Source organism: Camelus bactrianus, chromosome 6 (genome assembly GCF_048773025.1).
Source record: "Camelus bactrianus isolate YW-2024 breed Bactrian camel chromosome 6, ASM4877302v1, whole genome shotgun sequence".
Classification (NCBI taxonomy): domain Eukaryota; kingdom Metazoa; phylum Chordata; class Mammalia; order Artiodactyla; family Camelidae; genus Camelus; species Camelus bactrianus.
This window is the reverse complement of record NC_133544.1, coordinates 91,973,766-91,998,117: the sequence shown is the minus strand read 5'-3', so window position 1 is coordinate 91,998,117 and position 24,352 is coordinate 91,973,766. Positions and strand designations below refer to the sequence as shown.

Sequence of the window (24,352 nt, the reverse complement as noted above, 5' to 3'; positions counted from 1 at the left end):
CCCGTTTGTAACTGCTACATAGTAAGATGCACAAGGGGAGGGAAAGTGCTTTGTTCATAGTTGGACATTCATAATATTTACCCCTCCTACAACCTTGTAGGAGGACATTAAGGAAGTACCATCTAAAAGAATGAAGGGCTAGTCTTGGGGTTCATTCTAGTTTAGCTTGGGGGAGCTACAGTCTGATAATTACCATTCAGATTAAACATTTAAAAAATACAAATTGTTATATAAAATTACTGTATAAATAACATGTAATAAATATTATACACAAGTACAAATAATAGGATAATGAACCCCTTATGTATCCATCTCCCTTCTGAGATAGATTTTCTGTCTTCTGTTGCTACATACAGGTTAATTGGGCCTCTTCTGGCTAAATGAACGGCTAATAGTATCATTCTTGAATCTTCTGTATTGAGTGTACAACCTGCAGCCCTTGGTTATCATTTATGATACTAGATAGCATTCTGAGTCTCGTAAGTTATTATCTTTCCCTATTATTCTCAGCAGATACCTTTTTTAGCCTTTTAACTCTTGATTATGTTTTGTCTTTCACTCAGATGCCAAAGCCCCAGCCTTTGAGAATTATCTGTTAGGAAGATCTTTTTTTTGAATGAGTATTATTCTGTAACTAGCAAACATACATTATTCTTGGTTAAACATTTTATTAAATGGAAACAACTTAAATAACTTTTGAGTATCATGTAAGCCTTGTGAACTGACAAGTTGAAAGGTTTTAGTTTAACCTAAGGATGAGGATTACATACAAAACTTTGAAAGTATGAGGGAGAAACTTTAAACATACCATTGAATGCATTCAGTTAGCTATTTTTTAGCATCTGTACTTTATTACAAAATCAGTCCTCCTACTTCTTTACCAGTTAGGTCACAAGGTTATATTTTTAAAAGGTCCTGAAACAGATATACCCAGAGTACTGTATGGGGTGATAACTTCTGGCAGACAGCTATTCACTGTACTTATGCAAATTAGGTGGCCCTTAAACTTGCCTTTATTCCATTTCATAGAAGCACCTTTGTGCCCCTGGAGCTGAGCACAAGTTGTAGTTGTCTCTGAGTCCAAATCTCTGTGAAAGCAGAGAAATTCTTTGAGTATACTGATGTGTATGAAATTTTTTCAATAATTTTTGGACATGAATAAGAATATATTGCATCCACTCATTACTTTTAAAGGAAGAGACTCTCTTGTTATAAATTTGATAGAGTCGTTTCACTTTATTTTCAAACGTCTGTTGGGATGATTTTCACTTCTCTGGCTGACCACACAAAATGTAGGTTAGTTCTACCTTTAAACCTAAGGTGTAGATTCTAGACACATTTTCAGTTTGCAACACAACAGTACGCATTCTTGTTAAATTAGTTTGAGAAATTGATTTTATTTTGTACAAGGTACAATCCCTCTGCACAGTGAATAAATATATTACAAATCTGGGTTGTTTAAAAAAAGTATTGTCATTTCATAGTTACACTTACGCTTTTGTACAGTAATTGTACTTTTCTTACTCATTTGAATTGTATACACATCACTTGGAGTGAAAACTTAATTTCTGTAAAATAGTTGAACAGATCTTTCCAAGTTGTCAATAAAATGCGCAGTGCACATGTTTAGGTTGACCATGAACCTATTTGTGACAGTGCTAGATGGAAGTTGCTAATAGTTGCTCTGTTAGATTGAAATGTCTTTAACAGTAACGCTTAGGTATCTGAAGGCAGCTGTTGTTATAATAGCTTAATTATACTTTCTGCCTTTCCCTTCTCCACCGTATTGCCTGATTTGAGCTGTATTACATTTCTTTAAAAATCAAAGAATTCTAGAGCTGAAGGGTTGTTAGAGCTCCCTTACCCCTCTCTGCTTCTTCCTTTTTTTTAATACCCTGGGGGAAAACCCAGAGAGGGCAAGTAACACAGATCTCTTGACCCAGTGCTTCAGCAATTCCACCTTGCCACCTCTTGCTGAATTTTGCCCAGAAGATAGTTGGCAAAAAAGAGGTGAAGCTTGAAACTTGCGTGATGCTGCTTGTTTGCAGTTTGCCAGGCGGCAGTTACTGTACATGCAGGGTATGGGAAGGTAAAACCTGGGACTGAGACGAAGTTTCTCCTCGCTGATGTGACTTCACCATGCCTCTTGATCCTTACTTGACAAAGATATTTGAGCACTTGGTGCCCCGAAATACTGAGGTAAGTCTCTTATCTATATTTCTTTTTACATAAATATGAGAAACATTTACTTGGGCCTACAAAGTAATTTTCTATTGTTATATTTTAATAAGGCTTTTATTGGAAAGTAAATTTGCTATTCCTGATCACTTGCTCCCATGCACACATGCAGCATTCATGTAAGTATTATATTTTCCCCTAACAATAAAGTTTGCTTAAGCCTTGAGTGAAGTGGGGGAGGGAGAATTTACTCATTTATTTTCTTGCTTTTGCTGGTTATTGCCCAAACTAATGGGTTCCATGGCCGACTTCCAATGTGTATCAAGGGCTTCAGAACTCCCACACTTCCTGGAGCAGCTGTTCCAGCTTTGCAGTCATTTACAGTCATTTAGTTCCTCTTCTGTATACCTTTTTGGCAGGTTTTTGTTTGTTTTTTTACTGGCTGGACTGTTAATCAGAGAATGGAGTGCTATGGGGTGGCCATCAGTTTCCCCAGGTTGCCCTTTTGGTCTTTAGTTCTTGTGAGGAGGTCCTCTTAGGGCTTGGAAGTGGCTCCATTTTGACTCAGCTGAGCCCCAGTTTACATATATGCATTAGTAGTGGAAGGTGCAGGTGCACCTGAGTCCTGGGATCCGGAGCGTTCGGCTCATAGTAATACATTTTTGGCCATCTCAGGTGGTGGTTAGAAGGTAGAAGTACTTCATATAGTTATATGCTGAGTTTTTACATCATGTTACAGCAATTGATTATTGCCCATTCTTTCTTTGATCATTTCATTTAGTTCCATCAAAAAGCATAATATACTTTATAAACAACTTAAACCTCCTATATCCACTTCTGTCTAATTCCTCTGCACATTTGGGTTCCATACTACATCGAGCTCAAGATTTATGAAGAAATGCTTGAAAGCAAGTACTCTTCTGAGTCAGGGAATGCCAACTAAATACATTTGGGAGGCCAAATAACCGTTTTTAGGGATATCTAATTCTTACCAGTCTGTGACTGCTTGTTTAAAGCATCATCTGAGAATTCTGTTTCACATGGAGTGACTCGGATGTTGGCCAGATTAAGGCAAGGCCAGGACCGACTTGCAATGTTCTTGAACTTTGAATTGGCAAGATTTGGTAAAGCTGGCCTAGAAATCATTGTTTTAGACAAAGAGGCTGCTGCACTTTGGAAACGTTTTCTCCTACCACCACCAGGGGCAGAAGAGGGAAAGTTAAATTGTTTTGCTTGTTTTCCTTGTCTTATGAGGGGAAGGTAATTAGCTTTATTCATTTATTTATCTTTGGAGGAGGTACTGGTACTGGGAGTTGAACCCAGGACCTTGTGTGTGCTAATAAGTATGCACTCTACCACTTGAGCTATACCTTCCCCCGGGAAAGTTAATTTGTATTTATAAAAGTCTTACTTAAAAAAAAAAAAACTGTGAGCATCAGACTATATGCTAAGTTCTGTAATCCTGGCTGTTATAATTTGATTGACCTGACATATATGTATGGGTACTTTAGGATTGATATTAGCACAGTTTGTGTCTATGTACTAATTATCTTAGGTAATAAAACATGTTGAATGTAACAGGAACCAAAAGTACATATACATTTCAGGTGCTTTAAAGTAATCTCCCTCCCTCCCCTCCCCAGTCCCCTTCACCCCTAGGAAAGTTGGTAAAACCTATTCTGCATGCTAAGCATCATGTTTCAAATAATTTAATATATAAATATATATATATATATTTAGCTGATTTTGATGAGTAGCTGTATCTTAAATGTTTTAAAAAATCATATAATCCAGGGCATTTGGGGTTGGGGGTGTGTAGGTGGTAGAATTTGCCTTTGTGAGTGGACTTTTTGAACAATTACCCCAGTCCCACTTGGAAGCTCTTCTTTAGTTCCAGGTGAACGTTACAACTAACACGCAGCTGGAGTCAGTCTGTACCGTTATTTTGAGTCAAGGGATTGTCTTCTTTCAGAGTCTGAGAATATTCAGCAGAGCACATTGCAAGAGAGAGGCTTATCCCTCTTAAGACTGCTTGTCCTGGGAGGGCCCTTTGGCAGGGCTCTGTCTTACTGGGAGGAGGTCATAGTGACCAGGAATATGGCTGTTCCTAGGTAGGTCGTATGGATTCTGGATAAAGCTGGAGTTACAACCACGGCCTTCTTGGACCACACTGACTGTGGGCTCTAAGGAATATAGTGAAAAATGAGTTCAGAGAACAGATTAGCTTTGGTTGCCTTGTTGGGGGCAAGAGAGTTCTATTTAACTTGGTGGGGGAAGAGAAGGGATTTATAAATCTATGATAAATGAGGGTTAGGACTGAAGCTTGTTCAAGAGATTGAAAACCTAAGTGAGTGTGCTATCAGAATCCCAAGCTCTGGTCAAAACCAAGGGCCTTAGAACATCCTAGAGGTTGGGGTCTTAGCAGTGAGCCCAGGGACCTGGGTTAAACTGGGAGAAAGTAGGTGATTTAGACACTTGAAAATGTCTATTCTGATTGTTTTCTTTTTTAAATAGGAATTGATACACAACAACCAGTTGAAGTGTATGTGTCCTGACTCCCCATCCCCAGTATTTCTGCTTCTTACTAGTCCTAGTGTTTTTTTAAAGTGGAGTTAGCACAAGAATTTGATTCTTATATGAGAGAGGAGGGCAGTCCTGGGAAAGACAGTTTACCTTGGATTCCTTAAAAAGCAACAAAAGAAGAGTGTATTTTCGAAAGAGGGGGACTAAAGGGGGCTTGTTTTCATCTCAGAATTTGCACTAGTGCCCTGATTTCACTAAGTTACTTATTTGAGACACCTACCAACTTCATATATATTTTTATTAGATGTCGACAAGGATGGCACATCTGTGTATGGAGACCCCCTGTGCACAGGCGACTTCATTTCTACGTAGCTGCTTTCTGGAAGCTTGCAGGTGAGGATGGGTGGGTCCTTAATTGTGGCGTAAGGGTTTTCACTGCTATTCAGGGAACAAGTGCTAGAGCTGCAGACGGACTCTTTCATGTAATCTGCAAGGCAAGAGAGAGTTCTCAGGACAAGCAAGGACATGGGATTTAAACACCAGAAGCAGACTGCAGTCGAGTTTATGTGTCTTCAGGATCCTGAAGCTGTAAAAGCCTGTGATAATCCAAGATTCACTTACTAAACGTGTTGAGGAGTACTTTCCTAAGTAAGCAGAGTTCTTTTCTAAAGAAACTTAGGTTTTTTGGAGGGATAGGAACATTTTTGTTTCAGTAGTCAGGAATAGCACCAAAAAGGGATTAATTCGAGATATTTACAATATGCTTTCACACCTATAATTTCTATAAAATCCTGCAAGGATAGTTGATTGTTTGCATTTTATAGGATGATGGCCCAGAGGGTTGAAGTGACTTGGCTGAGGTCACATAGCTCATAAATGGCAGTGCCAAGGCTTGAATCCATGCCTTGGGATTCCTTGGCCTCTGTATTTTCTGTAATATCATTCTTCTTCTGAACTCTTTTTGATGACTCAGCTTAGGTTCAGAAGTAGGTATGTGATTTGGCACAAGTGTCAGCCATTTGGCAACCTGTAGGCAGCAAAGTGGTGGTGTTCCTGTTCTCGGAAAGCTCATGATTAGAGGCGGGGCAGACTGAAGTGTAATAGAGGTATAAAAAGCACCTGGGTCTCAAGCTGGGCTTTGGAAGGTTCCTGTTTTCTAGCAAGCCTGCTGTGTATCCTCTGGGGTCACTTGCTCCAGTTCTTGTGAATGTAACTGAGATCTGTTTTAGCAGTATCTTTCTGTTACTGGGAAAACCCATGCTGCTGCTCCTGTCATCTCTCAGGTGCATCATCCCCACGACTTCAGGGTATGTTAGGGTACAAAAAGATGCAGGCTAGTTTCCAAATATGAAGCAAGGTAACTAGCTCACTGGAGGAAGAAGGTTCTCTTTATGACTAAGAGTCACAGAAGGAAAGGGTTCCTTCAACCTCTATGCCGTTTTCCCTTTTGGGGGAAGATTACTGCCTCCTGTGGATTGTTTCAAGTGAAGCAGGAAGAAAAAGCAGGAGACATGCTAATCTGGCGACTCTGGCCCTAATGCTTCTGTGAGGCTCTGCCAGCTGGGGGTGGGGGGAGGTGTCCAGAAATAAGCACTGAGTTGCAGGGGCTTCACAGTCAAGAGCAACCTAAGAAGTCTACTTTTCTGTAAGTGCTAGCAGATGGTGAGATTTCTGTATTTCTCAGCTCTAAGTTTCTCTTAAGTGCTAGCAGATGGTGCGGTTCTTGGATGATCTTTCACTAGAACCACCACAGATTACATTTTGGGCTGCTATTTATCTATGCTTTCTGCCTCCAACGTGTGGCAATTAATGAAAATGTAAAAAAATGAAAGTGGTGATGTGACTGGATGTACCTCGGTCCAGTGAGAGCAGAATGTCCCACATGACTGAAGGAGTTGGCGTGGCCACCACAGTAGTCGTTTCTCCCACAACAGGTAACTGGTTGGGAGGGGATTTGCTGTTTCATCAGTGCAGGGTTATTTATGTTTGTTTCAAGCAGGTAACACTTCCTCATTCTTGTACAGGAGTACGTCCACCCATTAGTCTCTTCAAGCGTTCAGAACACCCAGTGATGTAGGTAGAGCAGTAATTATTATTCTCCCTTCCCCTTTATTGCTCATGAGGAAATTGAGGTTTGAATAGGGAAGTGATCACCCCACGGTCACACTGCTCATCAGCATTAGAGCAAGCTCCAGAACCAGGCTCAGAGCACTTTGCATCACACCTTAGCCCGCAAGTAAGAGAGAGATGCCGGCCTTGGGTCCTGTCTTAGATTGTGGCCTCTTTCTAACATGGAACCATAGAGAGGAGGAGAAAACATTCTTGCTAGGCCATGAGCAGTCCCAGCCAGCTCCACCAAGGCCTAAAGGGAGGCTGGACTGGCCCAGCTGCTGGTGAGGCTCTCGGCGGGGAAAGGTGGCTGTGGGTCCTGGGCCATGACCTGCCTGAGCTACATAAAATTGCCTCTAGTGAGTACTTTTTTTCTTAGTATAAAGGAGTAGGGGTTAAGTCCAGGAACCCCAGCTGGCCCATCAGCCCCACTTTGGGTTCTCTGAACCTACCAGCCAAACAGTAGCACAGTACGACTCAGCTGTTTGTGTGGAAGCTGAGGACTACTAGCATTGCTTAAAGAAGGGCTGTCCCCTGCGTGAAAAGCCCTAACCCCCCCCCCGCCCCCTTCCCCATGCAGGCGCATCCTTTTGAGAGGCAGCTGGCTCAGCTGTGTGTTTTCTAAAATTTGAGGAATAGCGATAGCTCACTTAGTAGCACGTATAGCTGGGCCTTCAGTTGGTCAGGTTAGATCATTTGACATTTGTTACATCTGTGAAGAGGGCCTGGGCAGGAAGGACAAGTATTACTACTTTAGAAATGAGGAAACTAAAGCTCATAAAGTTTGCTTAAAATTAGTAGTTAAGTCGGGACTCAACGCCTGCCTTCTCTGATACCCACTCCAGGTGTTTTCCCCTCCCATCTTGTTACCTGGTACTCCTGTTGTGTATCTTAAATGCAAACTGTGTCTGCAACAGCTTCACCTTACCCCCTTTTATCTGTGGGGCCAAGTCCTGCTGAGAAGGGCCAAGCTCTAAGCTTTCTGTCTAAGCTGACTTACGGCAGTGAAAGACGCTGCAAGTTCTAGCTCAGTGCCCAGCAGAGCTTCAGCCAATCAGCAGTGCCCCTCTCATTTCCACCAGAAGTTAGGGCTGCTCTCAAGTTTGGGGAAACAAATTGTTTGCAGCAGGGGATGCGTCTGAATGGATAAAAGAGAAGCTGGGGTTCATGGGAAAGGGGGTTAGTCTCAGGGAGAAGCTGCGTCATCTACAAAGGGGCCACAAAGGGCGGAGAGGTGTGTGTGTGTGTTTTGAGGTGGTGGGGGAGGGTGTTGAGATTATGGAATAATCTGGAATCTATTTCTGGGAACAGGGCTGAGGGAAAGGGCAAGCCCAGCTGGAAAACTACACTTCAGGAAGCTACTCCTTTCTCCTGTTGAGTCATCCACCTGCCTGCCTGAGGGAGGGCGGGGTAAGGGGAAGAATAACCAGCTGCCCTAAAACACTTCCTCATCTTTTTATAGCCCCACCTCTGTGCTAGTCCCTGCACTTCAGGGCATGTTGCAAAGAAAGGGGAAGCATCAGCCAAGGCTACCCAAGCTCTGGGGACTCACTCCTCCAAGGCCTGTCATTAGTATCAAGCCTGAAGGTTTAGCCCGGTAATGCCCTGGCTTTTGTTCTCATCTAGTTCCTACCTCCCCCAAATCACATACAGCCACATACTGTCAGAGGCAGAGGGGGCCTCTGAAATGAGCTAGTTGAAACATCTTCATTTTATACAGGAAGCAGCAAATCCAGAGAGGGGAAATGACTTTCCAAGGCCACCTTGTGCGTAGGATTTGAACTCACCAAAAGACCATGAGGCTCACACTATTGTCTGGTTAAGGCCAATATTTCACTCACGGGGAAAACCTAGGCACCAAACGTCCATTTGTTTCCCAGCCTACTACTACTATTAGGAGGCCACACTGCCCTTTCTCTTCCTGGGCCCTAAGGTCTCATCCTTCTCTTGACTGAGAGACAGGGATCAGGGGAGAGGAGGGGGGAGATCTCAGGATCAAAAGGAGAACCACACTGGCTGCGAAAAGTTTTCAGGGTGTCAGTGGGTTCCTGATTACCTTGGAAGCCAAGGTTACTGCAAGGAGAGACTTGAAGGTTGGATTAGCAGGGAGCATACAGGTGGGGAAAGTGGCAGCAACAGTGGGATTTCAGGATCATGAAGGTGATGGAGAGTAGTGGGGAGGATTCCTCTATAGCACTTGGAAATGCCTCACAGATAAGTGTCGACATGAGGCCGTTTGCTGCAGAATTATTGTGCTGGGGGGTGAGAGGAAGATAGATGGCAAGATGTTCAGAGTAGAATGGGGCTAGCACAGCCGAGTGAGTGGTCTCACACAGCCTCCAGGGTGACAGTGGGTGGAGGTCTTCAGGAAGTAACGGGGGGAAGAGGGGGGACTAAACGGAGTAAGACTTGAAATGTCAAGAGCTGGAAAGGGCCTTAGCGATGGTGCTAGCCCAGCCCAGTGCTCCTAGTGCAGGAAGAAACCAAGACCCAGAAAACTGTGACCTAGTGGGTGGCACACAGCAAGAACCAGGACCAGAACCCAAATCTTTTAACTCCCAGGCCTGGCTCTTTCTCACTGAGTTCAGAAAACACTGAGACTCTTAACTCTTGGTAGTTATGATTTGGTTTGGCCCAGTAGTTTTCGGAAATAATTCTGGTACAAACTAGTTTATTAAGTGTTTATTTGGGGAGTTGAACCAGTTAGTTGGGTTTAGTCCACGTCTTTAAGAAGTATTTCTGTCAAGTTCTGAACTGTGACATTCCATTCTCCTCTTGTTCTGATGTGTTGGTCACCAGCAACTGCCGGTACATTTACCTACACAGCCCTCCCTCTTTTCTCTCTAAAGGATGATTGTAGCCAGAGTGGTGAAACGAAATCTGGCTGCTAGCCTGCTAGGCCGTCCCCGCACTCAGAGGCTCAGATGTTGTGATCCCACAAAACAGGAATGAATGACGCCAAGGCGGAGACACTGCTGTCCTTAGCTTTGTTTTACATTTATGGCTGCGAGTCTGAAAGCAGCTGCTCTCCTCACAACACAGGACAGCAGAGCGCACAGGGAAGCTGCGTGCTCCTTTGGTGAGGCGTCTGGGCCTGGCCGGGCTTATTCACGCTTGCGTCATGCACACTCTCAGGGCCCTTCTGACCAATCCCCGTGCCTCTTTGAGAAGAAACTGAGGTCCCAGGTCATAGTGATAAAACAGTATAGTTGTCTTTGCTGTTGGTTAGCCTCATCTACTGGAATGGTGTTGGCCTTTATTTGGACGGGTTAAATCAAAACTAACACAAAATGGCCACAGTGATGCTCCCAAGGGTGTAGTACCCTCTGGCTGGCCAGGAGCCTGCGGGCGACCTCCTGGCCTCACATTGTTCTCCTGGACCATGCACATCCTAACAGGCGCTGATGGGGGCTTGGCCTTCCTGCTGTCTTGTTCAGCACAGTTCTCACCACCACCCGCCCCTGGCTCACCCCCACTTCTAATAACCACCCCACTGAGGGCTGTAGATGACTAGCTCTCCTTGGTTAGGAAGTGGTCTTACGTGTTCTAAGGGTAAGTCTAGACCAGAATGGGAAATCTGAGTCAGTCTAGACCAGTGGTTCCTAAGTGTCAGTTGGGTGACTTGCTGCATGAGGATACCCTGAGGCACTCTCCAGGCAGTTCTGGTGCACAGCTAGATTTAGGATACCTACTGGGGTTGTTGATACCACTCGTATCTTTCAGTTTGGCTGAGACTCTTTTAAACAGACCTCAGAGACAAAAGGACAGCTCTGTTACATTAGTACAACCCTTTACAATATGCAAAAACAGCTCCCCCCTGTGATTTTATCAGACACAGGATAACCTTTTAGACCACAGGACAGGGATGATTATCCCAACCTTGCAGGAGAGGAAACTGGGCCTTGGAGAGGTTGGTCACAGTTAATAAGTGACATAATTTTCAAAGCCACCTGTTTCACATGTTATGTCATTTAAACCTAGGGCCTAGCCCAGGACAGGACCTGACCTTTCACCTTTGGTTTCACCTGTACGCTTCCTAAAAGGATGATCCGTCTTACAGTTCCCGTGTGTTAGGGATTAGTCCTGGCTTCCTCGCTCTCTGGGATAGAGATCTCGTCAGGGTGGAGCGTCATACAATATTAACATTAGGTATCATTTTCATTCCTCATGCCCCAGAAGCCAGCAGGTGCAGGTTGGTGTTCCTCACCAGCGCAATGACAGGAGCCCTCTGGGGCAGGTAGATTGACTTTATTTCAGATTTTATAATCAATTTAACTGGTACTAATTCGTTGGATAATGGTGTTTTACATTTCCGAAGACGTTTAGTTGGCATGTATAAAAAAGCCCACAAGCGTTTGCTAAGCAGGTGCAACTGAAATCAAAAGATGAAATCATCATTATTATGATTGCTCCCCATGGGCAGAGCTACCCAGCAGCCCCAGGTCCTGTGGTCTTTAACTATTTTGGTGGGTGGGGGAAGAGATGCTCTGTTTGTCTCTGGTAGAATTCCTGGCCATTTCAGATCTGTCCTCTTTATCTTGCTAAGCCCTTTCTAATGGGACGTCAGGATTGGATACTCTACCTTTGAAGCCTTTGTCCATAATGTATGTGTTCTGACGTCTATCCATTCCACAAGCACCTGCATAAAAATAGTATAAGGAAAAAAAAATATGCTGTGAGTGAGGTTTACTTAAGCTGCATGTGTTCTTGCTTTATTTCACTTTCTCCCCTACCCCGGAAATACACAGTTCTTTAATGCTAGAAAATTCTTCTGGGCTTAATCTACTCTAAATCATTTCGACCATACAGGAATTCCTTAAAAGCTCCTAAGCATTAGTGGTGAGCTACGGCTCCCCCTGGCATGTTTAGCAATCCTGTTCTTCAACCTTCACTCTGAGGGAGTTTCTTCCAGGAGGTGATCAAAGGCAGTACTGGTGCCACCTACAGTCACTGTGGGTGAAGTTCAGGCTCCAAACGTACAGGATACAGAATGAATCAGAACCAGTTCTTAGCTTGGGGGATGGGTTTGTGACATTCCAAATTCCAGTTCTGCTGGATTTAGGAATGGGGTTGAAGACTGTTTCTCACCTCTTAGCTCTGGTCCCAACTCCTCCCTTCTGGATCCGAAGCTCAGCTGAGGGGAGCCAGAGGGAGGTGGACTGGCAGCTGAGGTTCTTGATTTTTTCAGTCATCTCTGTAGGATGGGTAATCATTCCCATCCACCGTCAGCTCTCTTAGTTATCTACCCCCGCTGTCCTGCCTGGGGTTTTTTGGAAAGGACCATTTGCAAATAGTTGAGAGTTGTCTTTGAACAATATTACCAGTGTTTTTCAGTCCCAAGGATTTCTTTTTTCCCTTTCGGCTGAAACACTTCATCCTAGGCTCCCACAACGCATGGTCCTGAGCTTCACAGCCAGAGGCAGGAAGGACATAAAGCTTCAGGGACCAAGCTCAGGTTCTTTGCTGCTAGTCATCCCAGAAAAGAAATTATCTGACATTTTTAGTTTGGGACAGTAATGACTTGGGCTTACAAAGCCCCACCCCCCACCCCCAGCTTTTAACTGAGGATGCAGTATCAGGCAAGGCATGCAGCAAGCGCTTACTAAAGTACAGTTTGACTCCACCTGACTCTTCCCAGTTTCTGGCACTGAAGCCCAACAACCCATGGCTGTTTAGACACTTCCTCGTACCTCCTCGGTATAATAAGAGTTCTTTAGTTGAATTTGCAGGAGTCTATTCCTATCTCCCGGCCTTCCACACATCACTGAGTGATAGAGCAGAACCAGGTCCAAGTTTTTCTCAAGTCTGCTCTTCCTCTGAAGGGCCTAGGTATGTGACTGTGACCATCTGTGCCCCTGGCACCAGTTCAGCACTTTATACCAGACCAGGGCTTCCTTTGCCCTCCCTGAGGGAGCAAGACTAGGCTGTTGTTAACTTTGCTCCTTTTTATAGAGCAGGAAGTAGGCTCAAAGCAGGGCAGTGATTTGTCTGAGGCCACACTTAAGTGAGAAGTTGAGTTGCAGCTAGAACCCAGATGTCCCCAAGTATTCTCTCCCATCGGCTGCCAGCCTGCCGGAGTGTAAGCCAAAAAAATGACAGTGTGTGGTGAGGCTCTGGCTACAGTGGCTGACGAGTGAGATCGCAAAGCAGGGAGAAATCTGAGCTGAGCCCAGAGGATGCTCCCACGTGGAAGAGGTACAGGGTGGTGGTCGTGAGTGTGTGTGTGTGTGTGTATAGTGGGGTTGTATTTGGTGGAGTTACTGAATGCCCTCGGCACTGCTTAGGGGGTTCACAGCCAAGAGCACAGCCTCCTGGGTATAAGCCCAGGGTTTCGGCAGCCCATGGCTGCTTAACAGGTAGATGAATTCAGACCCTTCACTCTTCTCAGTGCTACTGGACCCAGGGACCCGCAGGGGTTGGAAGAGCTGCGTTTCACTTGAGCTGTGGAAACCAGCTAGAGCCTGAATTCAGGCCCAGGTTGTCAGTGTGCCCTCTAGGGCCAGGGCTACTTTGTATCAAGGCCGAATTCTCTGTTCATTCACTGCACTCATAGCTACGGCACCTACTTCTGTAACTCCTACCCCCATCCTTCCCTAGCAGGACTAACTTCCAAGTCTCCTCTTTGGATCTTTCCCCAGCTACCAGGTTTGCGCCTAATATACGAGCACAGAGGATGTCAGCTGACACACCCTGCCTCAGCCTCTCTAGAGCCCTGTTGGGCAGCCCCACCCTATGATCTGGGGGTCTCTCTCCTAGGGGACATAGAGCTTTTTGGCCAAGAGCCAACTCTGTCATCCATATCCATGCCATCCCCAGGTCATCTCTCGATGCTTTTGGGTTGTATCCTGTGGTCTGTGGAGAGTACAGTTATGTTGTGTTCCCTTCACGTAATACCAGTTGCGGTTTGTCCATATCCACTGACCATGATAGGAGGAGGAGTGATCGAGGGGGATCCAGACAGGTTTCCTTCTTCAGGTGGGGAATTGGGCTTGTAAATTAATCATGCTGGAGGGAGCGGGGCTCAACAGGGAGAGTTCTGGGACCATCGGGGTGGGTCAAGGGATAGGAACGGGGGTTAGGGCAGGTGCTGGGTCTGGTCTGATATGACAGCCTCGGGGGCCCAAGGGGTAGTGGGTAGGGCTGGGAGTCTAACCTGGTGAGTGTAGCTCAGCGGGGTGGCTGAAGTGTCTAAGTTCAATGTAGAAGTCCTCGGGCGGGTACCTGGCTTCCAGGGCACTGATCTGGAAATGGGAGTCTAGTGAGAGGAATGACAGGGAGGAGCCATTATTCCCAGGGCCCTGGTATGGCGGGGGCAGCAGGGTGCAGAGTACAAGGGGCCGGGGGCAGAAAGGTCAGTGTGGGGCAAGCTGGAAGGAATTAGGGCTTCTATATGTAGCATCCAAAGGAGCTAGGGCCAGAAGGGCAAGGGGGATTTGGTAGAGCTGAGGCCACTGGCGTTGCTACCCCTCATTCCCCACCCCTCACCCTCATCCCCACCCCCATCCCCCACAGGAATTGGTGTCCGTGAGGGCAGTGGGGCAGAAGGAAGAAACCCTTGAAAGGGGCACCTTGGTAGGGCCTGGCTCAGGCAGGGGTCCGTTTCCCAGGTGGTGAGTGCATCTTTTGCCTCCATCTGGAATCCCCACATCTGGGCCCTAGCTCTCTCCCTGGTAGTCCCTGAGTCATAGCCACCTTCTCCCTATCCCCTAATACAGGGATGAAAGGCGTGCTGGGCTTCATTTGCTTGTGAGAACTGAAATAGGGGCTTGGGCTTCCTCCCCACACCCCTTCTCCCTGGGGGGAACCATGCTCAAGATTCCTCTACTCACTGTCTCCCTTGCAGCTGGGACAGGGCCCTGTCAATATGGGAGAAGGAGAAGAGGATGGGACACGATGGCGGAGGACCAGACTCAAACCACTACTGACCTAACACGTTCACATAGCCGTAGGGGGTCCAGCCTGCCATGTCTCTGTCAAGGGACTTGTTACTGAGCTGTTTGGAGAGTAGGAGAGCGAGTTAATACTTAGTGCCCTTGAGATGCCCCTGCCCCACTTTGCTTTGCCCAGCCTCGAGCACCCACCCCTGTGGGGGGCGGCGGGGAGGAGGCGGCGGCGGCTTACTTATACCCAGGACAGAGATCTCCTTCCACAGGCTTTGGGACTGATTGATTCATTTCTGTTGTCTGCCAGAACTAGCTTGAGGCAAGCTGGGGGAAGCAGGTCAGCTGGGTGGGGGCAGGAGACAGGGCGCTGGGAGCGCCTAGCAGCAACATGAGGTCATCTCCAGCACAGAGGGAGGTGCTGAGGCTGCCTGTCACACTGTCACATCCCTGTCACCTCTGCCACCTGAGCTGAGTATGAGTGTCTCCCTTTCGTGTGACCAAGGGAAAGCTTCAGGGTAGGGTGTGCTTATGGTGTAACCCTTCCTCTTGCTGCATTCCCATAGCCACCCTTCATGAGGCAAGGATGGTTGTCGTCATTTCAGAGTTGGGACCTGAGTCCTGCTTGTGAGCCCTGCACATGGGCACACATGGAGTTGATGGCAGAGCTGGGTCTACAGCTCAGGTCTTAGCTCCTAGACCCATGTCTTTTCCATGTCGTCAGAGCTGCCTGCCTCTGCTGTAAATGCCCCATCTGCTGGGCAGAGGGGTACCTGTACCTGACCACACAGAGCCACTTTTGGCCCCTGGGGTTAGGTGAGCCAGAGGGTCACCAGTGGGCTACTCTGGAGTAAGTCCAGCCCCTTACTGAGTGAAAGAGGGTGGCTGGTGACCAAGAATAACATGGCCACAAGGGACTTTTACTCTCACCCCTGGCATCCTTTGCCTCTAACCTTTTGTAGCCTGGATAACATGGCTCTAGTTCATAAAGGACCTCCTGGGGAACTCCTGGAATCCGTTCCCTTAGCTCCTCAGGTAAGCCTAAACCTGGGAAGCTGGGTGTGGGGCTGATGGCCACAGACTGCATGTGGAGCTCAGGGTGCCCTGAGGATGAGAGCTCCTGAAGAGTGGCCTTCGGGTGCTGGCTTCACTGGTGGCCCTTGGGCCCGTATGGTGTCTGTGTTATTGTTGTTAGGGGGTTCAGGGCACATCGCCACCAAGTCTGGCAGCAGGCAGGTCTGTGGACTGATGGACATTTCCTCTGGGGCAGAGAGGGAGAAAGGATCCCTAGAGCTGAGGCCTGGAGGCCGAAAACGACGCTCCTGTCCGTGTTCCTTGCCCAGGATGGACGTTACAGGAAGTCAGGGGTCCTGGGGCTGCGCCTTGCCCCCAAGCAAGGTCCCGTGTGTGAGTGTGTAAATACTAAGGTGGGTGTCAGCGGGCCCGCTGACCTTGTGGTCCTTGGGACTGTTCCTCATTTCTAAACCTCTCACTCTGCCCATTATGAGTCCTACCACATCGGGGGGCACCCTACACCTGAGTGCTGAGACATCATTGCCCAAGAGCCCGTGACTGAGAGGACATCCTGCCATCGGCCAGTGTTAGGCTGGGAGCTGTGAGGGAAGGCCCTGTCTGAGGTGGTGCACACCTGCCTTGAAGGCCTGCAGGACTCACTGTTAATGGGAACACTGGCTGTGGCAGATGTTTGCGTTCCACGTCCCTTGTGCTGGTTCTGATAACAATAAATGGTTACGGGTGTGCACTGATAACGTGGCATGCGCAGCCGTAAAGGGAACAGGTGGCCCCTCGGTAACAGCGGTGACACTGCTGTGCTGACTGCACACCTCGTAATGCAGCGTGGTGGGCGGCGTGGTGGGTTTTTTCCCCCATTTTTTAAATTGAAGTATAGTTGACTTACAGCGTTGTGTTAGTTTCCAGTGTACAGCACAGTGATGCAGTTTTGTGTGTATATCTATATATACATGTGCACACATCCATATTCTTTTTCATTCCAGGTCACCACAAGTCACTGAACATGGTTCCCGGGGCTGTACAGTAAGACCCTGTTGTGTATCTGTTGTGTGCGTAGCAGTCTGTATCTGCCAATCCCAAGCTCCCGGTTTACCCCTCCTGGTGGTGTGGTGTTTTGATCCCATGTGTTACTCTGTGGCAGAAGCAGTTAGATGATTATGTGTGACCGGAAGTCTACACGTGATTACATGATGATCACATGGCTCGGTGACATGCAGGGTGTGGGTGTATGTGTCAATGCTGAGTGGTCCTGTGGGTTGGTTACGTGTGCGGTCTGCTGCTCACATGGCACTTGTTGGCTCCATCTAACCTGCTGGCCTCCGGTTACACGCTTCACATGTCTGCATGGGATCACAGGCTATGTTTATTGTATTGGCAGTTGGTTCCATACAGACCCCGGGTGGGGCTGTGATGGTGCAGTTTCTTCCTGGGCAGAGGTGAGGGCTCAGTGGGAAGACAGTGAATGGGGGCTGGGGAGTCAGGGGCCCGGTACCTTGGTGGGGCTGTTCCTGTCCAGAGTGCTGGCCTGGCTGGTGGCAGGCCCCCCGCACGCCAGTGCGTGGTAGCTGGAATTGGAAAAGCACTGGGCGTGGCTGCTACTTTGAGACAAATCTGGGAAGAGAACAAGGTGCCACATACCATCATACCCCTGCCCCCAGCATGAGACAACCCCCAAATGAATGCTTGGGCTGCTTTGAGAGTGTTCTGCAAAGAGGGGCAGCCAAGTCCCCATCCCCCAAGCTTCCTGCCATCCACTACTCCCCTGGGACTCTCTTGAGCCTGATTTGCCCCTTTCCCTGTGTGGCCCTCCTTGCAGCATGCAGGGTGCAGGTTGGGCTTGCCAGTGTGGAGGTGGTACCAAAGGAGAAGTGTTGGTTTGACAGCCTAAGATACCCCCAAGCCATTGTGTCGGGCTGTGCTGAGACTCTCCCGCCTCCCCCAGGTTCGGACCCCGGTAGTGAGGCTGTAAAGAGAATCCCACTCCTCTTGGCCCCAGCCCTGCCCTCCTGCAGATTCCAGGATCTCCGCCCTGGGCTGGGGAATTCTGGTGGAATGGCGTGGGGAAACCCGGCCAGCCTTGCTTGTTAGAGTCACAGAAGAAGAAAACCCCCAAGTCTTCTCTGTGAGCTTTGGGATTTCATCAGGGGAGATGCTTTGGCTGAAACCCAGGGAGGCGTGCAGGCCAGGAACCCTGAAGGCAGGGTCTGCACCCGGGCTGCCCATCTGCCCCGCAGCACTAGCACAGAGCTGGGCGGTGGTAGGCAACACTTAGCAAGAACGGGCTGACATGATCTTGGTTTTCTAAGTCCAAGGTGCAGGAGGCTGCAAGTCAGCCGTGAGCTATGGAGCCAGCTAGACAGAGCTGTCGGCCTAGCCTCCTTTGGGCAGTTTCAGAGCATTTTGACCTCTTCTGCTTAATGAAATGTGAAGCAAAAAGCCTTATTTCTAAGGCAGCAGTGCAGGGTTCAGGGGAGAGGAAGGATGTGGCCCAAGAGCCCCGTCCCCACCCACCTCAGACTCCCAGGTAGAATAAATGCCCACTGGAGTTGTTAACCACATTTGTGGTCGCACTGGGTTCCAGCAGGCCTGGTCCGAGGGACACTGTCCAAATGTTCAGACTGTCCCTAGTCAGGCACTGTGCCCTTCCACTGTTTGATTAGGTCCCTCCCAACTGTGAGAACTGGGAGGGAGGGCTGCTCTGAGGCCTTCACCAAGGAAGCAAAAAAATGGGACAGGGCCTGGACACTGGGCCCCAAGGCCGGTTTCCTGATGTGACACAGGCATCGGACTGGGAGAGGTTCCCGGAGCTCTTAAAGTGACTGCTAAGTGTGGGTGCTCCTGCGGCTGAAGCCTGGGGAGAAGGATCGGGGGCTCTGGGCAGTGGAAGGAGGCGCCGAACCATAGCTGTGCAGAGCTGAGCGCCCCAGAAATGAGACCCCCACGTGTAGGCGTAGACCCTCATCTACCTTCCCGAAGTAAGCCCCTGCTCCCCACCCCTATTACCTCTGTAGGGGAGTCCCAGCAGCCAGCCCCCGCAGCCAGCCCTGCAGGCATGCCCTTCACCAGGAAACCCGGGTGTCCCAGGAATACCATGCAGCTCCTCCTGGGGGGTGTGTGGAGGGACGGGAGGGGGCACGCTGGGGGCGCAGCCCTTACCTGAGAGGGAGTAGTCAGTGCTGGTCATCCTCATGGCAGGTGTGTAGGAGACACGGGGAGCCAGGTCCCGGCCCTTCTCTTTCTGGCGCCGCCGGCGCCAGGCGAACAGGCCCAGCAACACCACAATGAGGACCAGCAGGAGGACGATGCCCGTGACGGCCCCCACCGAGTGCCGCTCCGCACCCAGCGCTGGGCTGATCTTGGTGTAGGGATTCAGCTCCTCCATCATGAGGGCAGCTGCGGGCGGAGGGAGGGGCTGAGCCTGGAGCAGGCCTGCTTGCTCTCCAGGTCTCCTCAGCCTGGGGAGCAGACCCACGTTCTGGCCTTGGCCCTGTCCTCCAGTCTCTGTGCGATCCCAGCCCTCACGTGCCTGTCCTCAACTGCCTAAAGAGGGTGAAGTCCCAGGTCTGACGAGGAGCAAATGTGGTCATGGATGGGAGACAACATAATGAATGTTTGTTGAGTATTTCACTCTAGTCTAAGAATGAGTTATAGATATTAATTCATTTGCAAATAGCTTCCTAGCAGCCCTATAAGGGCTATTTATAAGTCCTATAAGAAATAAAGACTATTTAATTATTTCCCTTTCATAGCTGAGGAAACTGAGTCACCAAAAGTTTAGGTACCTGGCCCAAATCACACAACCAGTAACTGGGAGAGATGTGTTTCTCAGGAGTCAGGAAAAATTGGACATGGCCCTTCGCCCTGCCTACCAGCTGTGTGATTCAGAGCCTCAGCCTGTAACATGGGGACAGTGATCCCACTGTGAGCGCCATATGACAGACTGGCAACGAAAGCTGTGAGTGCTGTACCAGGGTGCCCAGGACTGCTGCTCGTAAAGCCCCTCTCGATGATACATGTGTGGGCTGTCCCTCACCCCCCACCTCCTAGAACCAACAGCAGAAACCGCTCATCGGGCGCTCACTGTGCGCCAAGCACTGTGCTGAGTCCTTTACTCACATCTCAGCCTGGCCCTCACGACCGCACTATGGAGTCTTGTCTGCCTGGAGCCCTGGGCTCCTGGTTGAGCCCCTTGGGTCTGCCCGCTTTGCATGTGGAGTAACGAGTCCAGCCAAAGGAAATGACCTGCCCAAGGACACCTAGCAGGTCATGGCAGAACCAGGATTCGGTAGATCTCCCAGCCCGGTCTGCTGACCTTTCCACAGCACTAGCTTGCGGTTACCCTTGCGTGGCTCACAAAACTTGCCAAGGATGAGAACAGCGAAGCTGTGCCTAGGAGGCTGCCTGTTCCACCTGCCTCTCCAGTGCCTGGAGCCTCCCCCCCCCCACTCCATTCCCTCTCCTCCCAAATGTGAATAAAGGGATGTCACAAAGTGTCTTCATAAAATTCAGTTGGTCCCGTTGGAATCTCCCTAGAGCCTGCGTCCATGGGGCCCTTTGCACAGCCCCCTTCCCTCAGGGACCCTGCCGTCTGTGTATTACCTTGGTCACATCTGATCCCTTTGAATCCAGAGCTGCAGTAGCAGGTGCCCGTGACGTGGTCACAGGTGGCATTGTTCATGCACTCACATAGCTGCTGACACCCGTAGCCAAAGGTTCCTGGGGCACATCCTGTGTAGCATGAGGAAGAGCTGGAGTAAACTGTGAGGTGCACCCACTCTCTACCCCTCCCATCCCATATGTGGGCAGCTGTGACGATTCGTTCTGCCTCAGAATAAAGCCTATTTCTCTGTTTAATACTTGGAGTAGACAGAACACCTATAGCCCTGAGTTGGGACACCCACCCTACCTCCTCACCTGACTCATATTTACGCAGCATCCTCCACATGCCAGGGTCTTCAAAGAAGAATCAAACAAGATCTACCTCCCTCTACTCCCTCACTACCCCCCCACCCACCCCAGGCCTCTGCCTTAACATCCCCCATCCCGACCCCAACTGGAGGAGGAAACTCTTCAAAACCCAACGGAGACCTGACCTAACGTTTTTCTCCTTGGGAGTTGCTCTGAAAATCAAGGGAGCAGGGGATGCAGGGCCCTGATGGGTGGACCTAGAAGGGGGAGGCCTTCCCTGCAGGAGGCTGAGGGCTGGCATTGACACCCAGGATCAGGGGTCGGGACAGCTTACTCTGCTCACAGTGTCGCCCGGTGAAGCCCGTGCGGCAGGTGCACTTGCCGCTGATGTGGTCACAGCTGGCGCCGTTCTGACACTGGCACACGCGCCCACAGTCCTTCCCATAAAATGCTGCTGGGCAGCCTGGAGAAACAGGGTGGGGGCAACTGCGGAGGTGCAGCTGGGACCCAACCTGTGTCCAGCCCCCCCTTTTCTCTGAACACAGGATGAGGACTAGTGAGGCCCTGCACCGTAATGTCTCCCTGCTCTGAGCCCTCACACTGTAGGGGTAGGGGGTGGGGTGGGGAGTCCTTTGGACAAGGTGCCTTGGAACCAAAGGCCAGGCTGGTGCCTCCTTGCTGTGCAGCCATTTCTGGGCCTCCTGTCCAAGGAGAGTCTGGTCTTGGTGATCGCTGGGGCACCTCACAGCCCTGACCTTCTAGGACTTTGGGTCCATCAATCCCCTGAATATAGCCAGGCTTCTCGGTCCCAGGGGTGAGAGGGAGGGTGGTTAGCTCCCAGCCCTGGGCTCCACTTCCTCCCTCCCTCCACCACAGGCTCAGACGATGCCCACGGCAGCCAGCAGGCCGCAGCATGGGATTCCAAATAGCTGGAAGGCTGGGAGGCGGGGCTTACGCTGCGTGCAGAAGAGTCCGGTCCAACCAGGGGTGCAGTGGCAGGCCCCATCCTCGGCGCTACAGCTCGCCCCGTTGTGGCAGCTGCATGTGTGGAAGCAGGCGGGGCCCCAGAACCCAGGTGGGCAAGCTGGGGGTGGGTGGGACGCAGAGGGTGGGGGCAAGGCAGAGAGGGGCAGACGGAAAGGGAGGGAGAGGAAGGGGGAGGGCATGTCAGAGCCAAGACGCCAGGATGTGCCCGGGTGGCATTTCCTGGCTTTCAGAGGGCCTTAGCCACCGTTCCCAGAATTCTTCCACTCACCTCTTGGCCCAGTCACCCAGATTCCCATTTAGCCCAGATTCTCTGCCCACTCTCCCAGCTCTCAGGGCTTCTGAACCTTCCGTCTCAGGAGACTGTGATCTGGAGCATGTGGGCGTGTGTGAGGTAAACTGTAAACACTGTGGTTTATGGTGCAAATACTGTGTGTGCTAACTTCCCCGCAAATATGGGGACCTTCCCAGGGTAGGGACTCTCCTCTTTCAGCTAGTGAGCTCCCTGCGGGTGGCATCCCTGTCTCCTCCATCAGAACAGAAGTGCCTTCAGGCCGCGCCATCTACCTGGGACCTACCCACGGATACTGGCTGGGTCTTACCCATCAGCCAAGACCTCCACAGGGCAGAGGTTGGGTCTCTACCCTTAGACTGGTGGGGATGGGTGTCCCTGTCACCTCCGTATCAGATTGGGTGCATCTTACAGGAACAGCCCCTACAATGCCCTGTCCAGGCCTGTGATGCCCAGGACGTCATTCACATGAGTCACCGGGAGAACGTCCTCACTCCTCTGAAGTGACTGCCCTGGCTTTACCTCACTTCCCTGCTCCCTCTTCCTCCCCATCCAACTTTGGGGCTACTCCTTGCTCAGGTGTGAGGAGTATTAACACCCAGCAGTAATAGTGTTCATGATACTACCAATAATGTCCGTATCTTTAATACTAGCAGTTCATAATGCCAGTGATCAGTCCTAATAATTCATCATGTTAGCTGTAGAGACTGAGTGGAACCCAGGTGGGCATTCCTATCTGCAGAAGGAGACTTCAGCCCTGGGAGGTGAAAGCATCAGGGGCAGAGAGGTTCTGGGTGTTTCAGGGAGTGAGTGTTTCTGGGCCTGACCCAGGATAGGGGGTTCCTAGGGGACATTCCCAGGGGGGCAGCAGCTTACCCTGTGAGCAGTCCTTGCCAATCCACCCAGGGAAGCACTGGCAGGAGCCATCGATGGGGCTGCAGGTCCCGTTGTTGGCACAGGAGCAGAGCTGGGCACAGTCCTGCCCAAAGTGCCCTCCAGCACACACTGTGGGCACAGGACAGCCTGGCACCCACCCTCCCACCTGTACTCCTCAGACCACCCCCACAGCCGCACCCGAGAAGTTCCCAGGCCGCAGCCATGGCTACCCTGGGGGCACGGATCTGGGTGGGAACCGCCCACCTCAGCATCCCCATCACCCTTCTCCGGTTCCACGTCAGTGAGCTCCCTGTCTTGTGCCCAGAGCCGCATTCTTTCAGAAGCTCTATTATAGATGCCCTGACAGGAACAGGCTGAGGCCCAGAGGGGCAGCGTCACTTGACTTAGGGCTCACGGACAGAAGTGGTCAGGCTGGGAATCCCCCTCCTGCACTCTCAGTCTAGGGCTCCCTGCACTGCCCCACAGCCTCTGCGTTCCATTCCCACACCTTTGTCAGCATCACTGACCCCACAGCCACGAGTGCAGAGACCACTTAGAGCGGGAGGGAGAGGGACAGGTGCAGGGGGGCAGGTCTGTCTGCAGGCAGACGGCTAGAGGACCATTCCGAATGTCTGTCCCTTTCCACCTGTTTCCTCTGTCTCTCCAAATCCAGCCTGTTCCTTGTCCCTCAGCTCAGTCCCCTCCTCCTGGGTGGACCTTCTGGGTCCACAAGGTGCTCTCTTCCACTGAGCTCCTGTGGTATTTCCACTTTGAGTCACTTGTAGGATTTGGGTCCCAGCCCCTCCTGGAGGAGTCGGTCCTTGGTCCTTGGAGGAAGGGCTGGTTTCCTCCACCAAGCTGCACGATCCTTTAGGACTTCGTGTGAGCATTCACTGAGCACCCACCTCTCACTTCCCCTGCAATCCATCCTCCACCTGCTTCCTACAGCCTGAGCTCTCTAAAGCACAGCTCTCTTCGAGGCATTGTTGTGCCCTCTCAAACATCCTCAATGGCTCCCTGTTGCCTCAGAATAAAATCTGAATTCTAGAGATCACCACGTAAACCTACCTCACCCACACACCACTTTCTTCCTCTGCGCCTTCACTCCAGCTGTTCCCTCCCAGAATTCCCCTGACCCTCATGTCCAGCTGCAGAAATCCTATCCTGCCTGCAAGATTCATCTTAAGTGCCACCTCCCTGATGATCGTTCTGTAGTAGGCAGCTAGGCCTTCAGTATCAATTCTCTTCTTCCTTAGAAGCTCAGTTTCAACTGGGCTTGTGGCCACCTGCACAGCTGGGTATGGCCATGTGACTACATTATGACCAATGGTAGGTGGAAATGCGTGTCTTTATTTGCCTGTTCCTCCCCATTGAAGGGTAATGTGGATTATGGATGAGAACTGTGGGCAAGATGGCTGGAGCTCAAGCAGCTATCTTTTACCAGAGGTGGAAGCTACGTGCTGAGGATGGCAGAACAACAAGATAGAAGGAGTCTGGGTTCCTGACATCTTTGTAAGCTACCCTACTACTCCCCAGTGGCTTGCTTCTGGATCCTTCCTTCCTCCCCTCC

The 24,352-nt window shown here is 49.9% G+C and overlaps 1 protein-coding gene across 9 annotated transcripts in view; it reads right to left on the bottom strand.

Moving 5' to 3' along the window:
* Positions 1–3,972: 3,972 nt before the first annotated feature.
* MEGF11 (multiple EGF like domains 11) overlaps positions 3,973–24,352 on the bottom strand; it is a 332,801-nt gene continuing 312,421 nt past the window's right edge. The window contains exons 16-26 of one of the 9 annotated variants that reach the window (XM_074366294.1): positions 22,783–22,911; positions 21,586–21,714; positions 20,965–21,093; positions 20,322–20,450; positions 18,879–19,115; positions 17,215–17,333; positions 14,737–14,803; positions 13,964–14,065; positions 11,393–11,449; positions 4,982–5,188; positions 3,973–4,361 (exon numbers count right to left, since the gene is read on the bottom strand). In XM_074366294.1, coding sequence (XP_074222395.1) covers positions 4,201–4,361; positions 4,982–5,188; positions 11,393–11,449; positions 13,964–14,065; positions 14,737–14,803; positions 17,215–17,333; positions 18,879–19,115; positions 20,322–20,450; positions 20,965–21,093; positions 21,586–21,714; positions 22,783–22,911 — 1,466 coding nt within the window. In that variant the 3' untranslated portion in view covers positions 3,973–4,200. Of the gene's footprint in view, positions 4,362–4,980; positions 5,189–7,400; positions 11,183–11,392; positions 11,450–13,963; positions 14,066–14,736; positions 14,804–17,214; positions 17,334–18,878; positions 19,116–20,321; positions 20,451–20,964; positions 21,094–21,585; positions 21,715–22,782; positions 22,912–24,352 lie in introns of those variants that run through there. The other 8 variants (XM_074366295.1, XR_012507744.1, XM_074366298.1 and 5 more) reach the window with 8 other exon arrangements.